A 9,866-nucleotide genomic window follows, 5' to 3' on the forward strand; every position below is an offset into this window, starting at 1 on the left:
TGTGAAGCTGAAAACCTCCAATCATTCGACATTGACATTGAATGACATCACAAGTCCTTGGGATATTTGTGTCATATGACCTCGCTATATGAACACAACCTAGCGTGTCTCATGACCTTGTATTATGAATACCTCATATAATCTCAGACATGGAGTTTTAAACCTCCAATCATTCGACATGAATGACATCACAAGTCGTTGAGATCATCTCATAATATGACCTTGTGTTATGAAATGTCATATACCCTATGACATGGACTTTCGACCCTGACGATTGACTTTGTCTTCGACACATAACTTTTGAAAGTAATGAATGTTAATCTCATTCTCTTCTTGAAACAATATCCATTGATTTTACTTCCTCTGAGTCATCAATGGATGTGGAATTTTTTGAACTGTGCTGTTGTGAAACGCGTATCTATAGTTATATCATTCAATAAAACGTATTCATATAAATTATTTTATTCCATAAACATATGGCATGTTGAATAAAACCTCATAATTAATAATCCAACAAATACGACACTTTACTCGATTCGTTTTGTCTAGCTTGCATTTTCACATTAATTGGAACAATAACTATGAACTATGCACCGTTTTGCATCTCTCTTAGAGTCACGTGAGGTATCGCACATAAAAAATAATCACGCCCTGCGTGGCGTGGCAGTCATTCACCAACCTTGTAACAACCACAACCAACTTCTGTAACTCCGACTTAGTAGTTTTTAGTATTGCAATAAAGTACTTTACTAGGAAAACTACTACTCTTTTGAATTTATTAACGTTTGGGGGTCCCTATATGGCATAACCCCAACATAAATCTGGTGTTGGGTATAAGGGTTTCGAAAAAGAGCTAGAGTTCCAAAAAGTAAAGTACAAGTGTTCCTACTTTGCAAGGCAAACTGCAGTGCGTTCCTCTTCAACCAAAGTTGATGTCCAAAAAGGCGCATACTGTTCCAGTTCTTTCTGAGAGTAAAAGCAGAACGAAATCACTATCCCAGATCCTGTGCGGAAAACGGTAAGCCAGTTGCTGCAATCAGAATCCTGTGGGAAGAGAATTTCAATCCAGCCATCAAGTTCAGCCATTCAGTCAAATCTACAAGATACAAGTTATTCAGTGAGTTATGTTGTGTCTGCTCATCATGAACATTTTTGCTTCTCGATTTTTTAATCTTGCTGAACTGATCTTGATAATTTCATATTTCTGAAGTTTCATTTTTGTTCTTGTATATAATTGATGCCAAACTCGAAAGTCAATCCTGAAAATATTCCAAAATTGAATATCGATACTGCTTTGAAACTATTTCCTGAATTCAAAGGTGACAGAACAGAATTTCATAAATTAATTTCTGTTGCGATATTGTGCACGCAGATTTCTCAACTGCTTCAGATGCTCCAAAGTTAGTAAACATAATCAAATCTAAATTATCAGGCTTACCCTATCACGTTGTTGAACACAAGTCTTATGATTCTTGGGTAGATTTGAAAAAAGATTTACAAGAACAATTTCTTGAAACGCTCAGTTACAAAATGAACTTATCAGAGCTAATCAAAAATTAGGTGAACCGATCAGAAATTTTGCAAAGAGAATCTTACAATTATTAAATGATCTTAACGATACCTGTATCGCATCTGAGGGAGACGGCGCAGCGACAACCATTATCAGTCTAAATTCAAAGACAGCCTTAAAATCCTTCATAGAATGTCTCAACCATCCATTGAAAACGATTATAAAGGCATCACGATTCAGTAAACTATCAGATGCCATAGAAGCTGCAGTCGTGGAAGAGAAAAACTCAGACGTAAGTCTTAAACAACAGAAGTTTACATAAAATTTAAAAAAATGAAATTTCTGACATAAAAAATGGTCATTTAGAGAATGAATGCTTTTTCAAAAGAATTCTTCATCTACTGCTCAGCTTCCGGTTTTTCCTAGAAGAGAATTTAACACCGAAATAAATATTGCCTAATTGATTTGTGCATATTGTAAAAAAGAAGGACATTCAACGACTAGTTCGAAAAACTTTCAACGCTCCGGCGCATCTTCCGGCAGTGTGACGGGGTCGAAAATCTTTAAAATGCCGTAAAGAAAATCCTCATCAAAATCCTACCACTACAAAAAAACTCAATGAATTACAAATTCGAAATCAGGATCTTCTGGTGTTCGATGTTCTGTGTTTGTTCACCAATATTCAGGTGATAAAATTCTAAGAATTGTAAAAACTCAATTGAAAAATAAAACAGAACTAAATGTGGAGGCTATCTTAGAGCTTCTGAAATTAAGTACCGATACAACTTTAATCGAGTTCAAAGAGGATTTTCATCAACAAAAATGTGGAATGACATCCTTGTCGCATTTTCATAGAGCATTTTGAGAAAACAAATCAAAACTTACAAGAATGATCCAAAGATATAGCGGAGATATATTGATGGGACCATAACCCATACAACGTTTTCTTTATTTATTTGAACCCAAGGAAATATAATAGAATTCGCATTAGAAAGGGAAGTTCATATCAACTTCCTTTTCTGGATGTTATGATCAAAAATTCGATAAATACTTTTGATACTAGTGTTTATCGAAAGAAAACTAATACTAATACATATATCTCCACTATAAATCTAATCATCCTAGCGCCAAAAAAGGTATAGTTAGATGTTTGTATGACAGGACAAGGACAGTTTGCAATTCGTTCATACTGTGAGGATTGTCGCTCAGCTATTAAGAGAGTACCATATCAACTAAATAAAATAATTTCATTAGAATCTGAGGTCACTTCGTATGAGCCCACATTGTCTCAGATGCGAAGTTATACGCCACCAGATCAGGTTATGAATAATGAGACTACTGTTATTCTGACAGAGAAGCCAATCAAGTTTTTACATGAATTTTCTCCCATACCTATAATTCCGGTACCTTTATACAAAAGAGGAAAGCAATCAGCTGCAGTATTGACTACCAAGTAGAATATTATTGCTAAAAAAAGTAAAATTCAAGCTTCTCCTAATATCTCACGCAAAATCATCAAACCACCTGAAAAATTGTCAAAAAAGAGGACTAGAACAGATTCAGAGCACATAGAGGGCAGTTTGACCTGTGCTTCGGAAGATTCGTTAGAAGAAAACAAAACTGATCCTATTAACAATAAACCTAAAGGAAAAGCTACTCCGAACATACCATGCAAAAGTAGCAAAAAACTAGGCAAGTTAAGGAAAAAAGGGATAAATCAGCTTCAGATGAGATACACAGAAGTTTGGATGATTCAGTCAAAGAAAATGAGCTTAATGTTGACCAAAGAGCTGAAATAAATAGAAATAAAGAAAGAGATCAGACTAAGAGGAGTAGCGGAACTCAGCGTCCTGTTAGCAAAGCTCAAAAACAAATTTATAAAGATTTCAACACAAGTAGTCTTGCATGAGAGTCTTCTTCGGATGCGACAATGAATGTGTGGAGTGTTTTCAAGATTTTGAGAAGACAAAGTTAAAGGTAGACTGGATACAGTGTGTCGTGTGTCAAAAGGGGTTGCACGAAACCTGTACCATGTACGTTGATTATTGTAGCTCGAAGTGCTGAGAAAAACATTCAACACGCTCAGAGATAAAAAAATGATATTTTTAAAGTTTCAATACCTAAAACAATTGTACCATTGATTGAAATCAAGAAAATGTAGAATTATTAGGGTGATTCCGGGAGAGATGGCCCCTCGAGTGAGATGGACCACCATGCGTTTTTCCAAAACTAGCCACGAGATCTCACCACTGGTAACGTGCCGGTGTCATGGCTGCTAGTTTGTTGAGCTGTGTTGATCGTGCTCGATTTCATCAATTACTTCTCGATTTATCGTTGAAAATTGTTTCAAGGTAAGTGAAAAGTTCAATGTAGTTGTCGTCCTAGGCGCTTAGGTTGCAATATGGCGGCCTGGTTCATCTCTCCCAAGCGATCGGGAGAGATGGACCAGTACCTGTTTGGATGAGATGGACCAGAGATTTTATGTAGTGAAATCAGACTGTTTAGTTCCAAAGATAGTAAATAACAGAAAATAATCTGTAAGAGTAAATATGTGACAGATAAAACATATTAGTGAGTATGGACACAGCAATTCATCGCCGATAATTGGATTTCTCACGTTATCTGGCTAATTTAACTTGAAACGCTGATACTTTCATAATATTAACAATGTTTATTTTTTTACAGATCCCAACTGATACGTGCGTAAACCAGGCTCTACAAGGGCTAGCTGGGCTGAAGACGACCTGGTCAAGGCGATACGAGCTGTGAAGGATAAAACTATGGGTATCAATGAGGCATCTAGGTATTTTAGCATTCCTAAGACAACTCTTAAAAAAAGAATAAAATGCAACAACTCCTTAAGAGTCTCTCTTGGCCCACAGTCAGTTTTATGGCCAGAGAATGAAAAGAAGATAGCTTAACACATACAAAAGCTGCAAGCTCGTGGCTTCACACCTACAAGGGATTGCGTGAGGTCAATGGCTCATAAATGAGCCGAGAAATTAAAAATCAAACATAATTTTGGTCTCATTTATGACTCGTGACCCGACTTTGGTTATTAGAAAATCAAAAGGGGTATCTAAAAATAGAGCAATTGGAATGAATAAAGACGTAGTTAGCTCGTATTTTGAATTGCTAGAAACTGTAATGACAGATAATGAAGTAATAGGCAAACCATCCCATATTTTTAATATGAACGAAACCGGTTTGCAGTTAAATAACAAGCCTGGAGAGGTCATAGCTGTTAAGGGTCCTAAAACTGTGAACTCGATAACATCCGGTGAAAAAGAGGAAACAATAACTATTGTCAGTTGCTTCAGCGGTGAAGGTACTTACATACCACCCTACTGCATATTCAAAGGGAAAAAAAAACTTCACTGATGGGATGCCCCCAGGATGTCAAGTCGTTATTCTGGATGGACATACGTCCCACTGTAAATCTGTTGAGATGCTTGAGTTTGCAGAGACTAATGACATTATTTTGCTTCCAAGCCATACCTCCCATTATCTGCAACCTCTGGATCGCAGTTTTTTCAAATCATTGAAAAGCAACTATAACAGTACTTGCAATACATTTGTAAGAAATAACCCCACAAGACAAATCACAAGGCTTCAATTTGAGCAGCTATTGGGGGGAGCATGGGCGAAATCAGCAACAGTTCAAAATGCAATTAGTGAATTCCCTTATACCTCGGGTGAGATGGATCAATGATACAATTTTGTTTTGATTTTATAAAACACTTTATGACATATGTATATGTTACCGGCAATGTGTACAATTCAGGCATTGTATGGAATACCTAGGCATTGTATACATTGCTGAGTGAATCCAGGCAAAGTATGAAATAAACTCATTTCTTAACAATTGTACAAACTTTGCCTAGGCATTGTGTATAATGCCTAGGCATTATATAGAATGTCGAAAGTTTTGCAGGCAAAGTATAAAATGAACAACATTGTTAAAAATTGTTTATTGCAAATAACAAACATGAAATGTATTAAACATAGGATCTGAAAATCCTCATATTTCACTAGAGTAAAATTTAAAAGTGTAATATTAATTTAAGAAATTACTTGTTACAGCAGGAAAGATAACTATGGCACTTCGAGTTGCATTTTCGATTGTTTTTAACACAAGCACATTGTTTGGTTTGACATTTAGTTTTGCAAGTGCACCTCACAAATCCTTGGCCGCTTCCTGTTGACTGAGCTGTTGCAACGGTACGAAGTCCTGTTTCTTGATCAGGCACGTCTTCTACTCGAACTAGGCTTTTTTTGCTAACTGTAAACTGTGACCTTGCGTACAGTTGTTTCAAAACTCCGTTGGCGGTCCCTAATTTGTAAAACCCATCTTCTGTCGTATCCATGACCACTGCCAGAATATTTCTCAAGTCACCTCTTCCTTTGTCAACGTCAGGAATTGGAACACGAACAGTGACTCCTTTGGTGACGGGGGGAAACTTTCTATCGGAATTAGCTTTCATTTTCTTAGCTTGTTTTTCAAGACAAGCTTTTGACCTCTTCCTCTCTTTATCAATATTTTCCGAATTAAAACAAGGGACACACAACAGGGTTTTTTCAGTATCATCACACCCCTGAATTGAATGGCCACATGAAATATGTATGTCCGCTAAACATTTTGTGCAGTTTTGTTTCTCATTAGTTTGCTGCAAACAAACGCTACACATTTGTAGAAGGCTAGAACTGACCGAGACATCAACGGTTGCCTCATCAACTTCTGAAGTGTTATGATCGGTTTGGAGTGGAGGTTCTAGACTTGACATTGTTTGTGTTTCTGTTGTGTGCATATTATTAACCACTCTTTCCAAATCTTCTTCGCTGTTAATGGAATCCAAAATGTCTCGAGGCAGAGAAGATGTTGTAAGACCGACCTTTACTTTACAGCCGAAGAGAGCCTCATAGGGCGTTCTTTTGATTCCTGAATGTAAAGCTCTATTTTTCATAAGTTGCACAAATCTCAATCCCTCACTCCAACGGTCAGTTTTTTCATCTTGCATCCAAGTCGAAATCATGTTTTCAATATCTTGGTTTGCACGTTCTACACTACCCCGACTTTGAGAATGACGTGGTTTGCCATGAACGATTTTTAACGTAGGCCAATAATCTTTTAAATTGTAAACTATTTTGTTTGCAAACTCCCTTCCATTGTCTGACTGCAATATACTTGGTGCTCCAATGAGAGTAAAAATATCAACAAGGTGATATGCTACTTCCTCAGCGGTTTTAGTTTTGAGAGGCTTAAGAATCACAAATTTTGTCAAATGATCCTGATAGACCATTATGAACTTAAACTCCCTGTCGGGCTGTGACTGGAAATCAATTAAATCTACTTGACAACGAGAATTAAATTCTGATGAAATCAGGGGCTTTACTACCACTCCTCTTTTCGAACCCTTTTGTTTCTTCTGACATGGCTCACACAAACTAATATATAGCTCAACATCATGACGTGTAACATTTTTGTACTTAATATCTAGCTCTTTTAACATTCGATCTCTTCCACCATGACCAATAGCTACATGAGCTTCATGGAGAACAGTAAATAAATCTGAATCGTGGACATAAAATTTTACAACACCGTCTCCTTGTTTTAATGGGTGTATTAGTTTTTGCACATTTTCTACGATCATTACATCATACCTGTTGAGTAGCCAGTAGTGACGAGGTTCCTTTCTGGGCTTGGCCTTGGCATCTTCGACCTCCAACACCAGCTTCTTATAGTCGTCTTCAGTCAAAAAAACACTATTTTTAGCACTTTCATTCCGAATTTTTACAAGTTGGGCACTAAAACGAAGTTTCATTAGCGATAAACGATCACTAGAACTACTGATACTACTGTTCACTTGTGACATTTTCAAGCAACAATACAGTGGCACGACAGAACAGAACTGAAGCGTAGGCCTAGCACAATACTGTGGCGTGACGGAACAGAACTGAGAGCAGCGTTATAGCGGGGATGGGCGGGGGGAGTAGGTGAGGCAAGCACGTTGTAACTTGAAAACAATGGAACAGACAGATTTTTAACTCTGCCTGAACTCCAGCAGGCATTCTATAGAATGCCTAGGCAAAGTATGAAATGTTTAAAATTTCACACTTTGCCTACTTACTTTTGGCAATGTATAGAATGCCTAGGTATTCTATACAATGCCTGATATTACACTTTGCCGGTAACATATACATGTTTAAACAGTAAATACATATTAAGTTAACTCCTATGACTCACCAGAAGAATATCCACTTCTATGTGATTTAAATGTATGGAGTTATGTGTGTTGGAAGAAACAGGGGCCATCTCTCCCGGAATTACCCTATAATTGAAAAACACCATTTAATTTAGTTCTTACCAAAGATGATTGTGCCAATTGATTGAAATCGGTTAAAGTTTAAAAAAATTAATTATAATTTCATCATTCCCTTAGGGCAACTATCCCCTAGGCCATATTCTCGTTGCGGCATCTAACCCACACATTAGGCATATATCCTCATTCATGAGACTTTTTTTTCTTTTATTACAAAACCAATGAAGAAGATATTATGAAATAATGTTTATTTTCTTCATCTATAGATACACTAACTATAACAATGGTACTATATTTTTAAATAGTCATCTATTGTGTTCAGCAAGCACATCCATCTCACATTTACCCTAATAGTGATCTCATTCTATCAGAAGCCTATGAATGTTTCCAACATATATATATATATATATATATATATATATATATATATATTTCCGGCTTTGAGCCATATTGTAAAAAAAGGAAATAAAGTTGTTAATTTTTTTATATTTATTTTGCCTTTCAATCCAAGCTAGGTACAAGTTATATCTTTCTCTTTGGTTTTGCCTTTTGCAACCTGGCGCCCAAATATCAGAATTAGTCAAGTAAACTCATGATTTATTTGATTAATAGTAAATTAATCTGTTATAGCTATTGATCAGACCTGTGTTGAACTTATTCACACCCTCCCGTATCAAACTGAGTAGCCTATCAGCAAAAGGTGTTGGCATCCCAAATTTTGAATTATTAAATTTGCCTTTTCAAAATTTGGGGGGTTACACATTTTGGCGCACGTAACGTGGGGCTCCGGAAAACTTGACTATTCACTTTTCCTTACCTATACTAGCTTGGTGGAAGACTTAATAAATTTTTATCTATTTGAACAACATTGACATATCTGATCTGATGATATAATATATATCTATATCTCTCGTATCCATCTTTGATATTTTGTTATTTTCTTGCATTGCTTGTATCATATCTTATTGCATATACCTGTATTGAACTGAAAGTTGATTTTGAAGTATCCCGAGTACCAGCTTAGTGACTTTATCTTTATCTTGTATCTTACATTCAATATGGATCCGAACCACTTGAAGATTAATGAATTGTCTTATGAGCTTGGCATTCGAGGTATCGAACCAACTGGTAATGTAGACTCGAAACGGAAAATTTTGAGAGGATTGTTAAGTCAAGAAAATGCTAATCGAAGTTTTCAGAGTGGTTTTGTAGCTCCTACTTCGAATTATATTGAGGTAACTCAAATGAGAGAAACCATTGATGACTTGAAAACCATCATCTCTTCATTTAGTGGATCAAAGGAAGATCCTACTTTCAAAAGAATTTCTAGTCGATTGGCTCATTTGTCAAATCGTTTTCACTTGTTTAAAGCTGCCGATGAAGCAGAGGAAGCTGATAGAAAAGTGATACAGTATCTAATATTGGAATTAGAAGCTGATTTTGATTTGAAAGTATCTCCCAGTACCTCTACCCCCACTCAACTAGGTAGTTTTTCTCAAACACCTTCTTGTGTACATACATTTTCTCATAAATCAGTATCTCCATATAAATGGAATCTATTTTTTACTGGATCAAATCAGAAAGAATCAGTTTCTTGAAAGAGTTGAATTGTTACGTGAAGCTCGAGGAGTTTCGAAGCAAGAACTTTTTCAGTCTGCCTGTGATCTTTTCAAAGGTTCTGCCTGGACATGGTTTGTAAACATGAAAAGTAATTTCAATAATTGGGATGATCTTGCACAAGAATTAAAAAAAGATTTTCTACCACCCAGTCGCAGTTCTGATTTACTAGAGCCTGATCTGAGTAGTCCCTACAGTGGAGCAAGTGCTTCCTTTCCTTCAACTTCTCATAAATCGTTTCGTGAAAATTTTTCTTCTAGTAATATCTCTACCTTGGTGAACTATCGATGTTGGAATTGTGATTTGACTGATAATACCTATAACCAGTGTCGCAAACCCAGAACCATGTTTTGTTATGGTTGTGGTTAAAAAAATACTATTAAAAGTAGGTGTCTTAACTGCCGTTCAAAAAACGGGAA

At 36.3% G+C, this 9,866-nt stretch overlaps 1 protein-coding gene across 1 annotated transcript; it reads right to left on the reverse strand.

Moving 5' to 3' along the window:
• Positions 1-1,796: 1,796 nt before the first annotated feature.
• LOC141480258 (uncharacterized) lies at positions 1,797-7,383 on the reverse strand. The gene is made up of 5 exons (XM_074170132.1): positions 7,165-7,383; positions 6,696-6,840; positions 6,220-6,449; positions 5,692-6,105; positions 1,797-1,808 (listed from the first exon to the last, which is right to left on the reverse strand). The coding sequence occupies exons 1-5, from the start codon at positions 7,381-7,383 to the stop codon at positions 1,797-1,799; spliced, it is 1,020 nt and encodes a 339-aa protein (XP_074026233.1).
• Between the last annotated feature and the right edge of the window lie 2,483 nt (positions 7,384-9,866).

Source organism: Leptinotarsa decemlineata, unplaced genomic scaffold (assembly GCF_025532065.1).
Source record: "Leptinotarsa decemlineata unplaced genomic scaffold, Ldec_3_MD MMD2_P_RNA_scaffold_7, whole genome shotgun sequence".
Lineage (NCBI taxonomy): Eukaryota > Metazoa > Arthropoda > Insecta > Coleoptera > Chrysomelidae > Leptinotarsa > Leptinotarsa decemlineata.

Excerpts from the sequence above, each read along its gene's own strand:
- LOC141480258 (XM_074170132.1), bottom strand. The coding sequence starts at position 7,383 with ATGTCACAAGTGAACAGTAGTATCAGTAGTTCTAGTGATCGTTTATCG. Across the intron at positions 6,450-6,695 it reads TACTCTCATTGGAGCACCAA|GAATCAAAAGAACGCCCTAT; the intron begins GTATATTGCAGT and ends CTTTACATTCAG. Across the intron at positions 6,106-6,219 it reads AGGCAACCGTTGATGTCTCG|GGGTGTGATGATACTGAAAA; the intron begins GTCAGTTCTAGC and ends CATTCAATTCAG.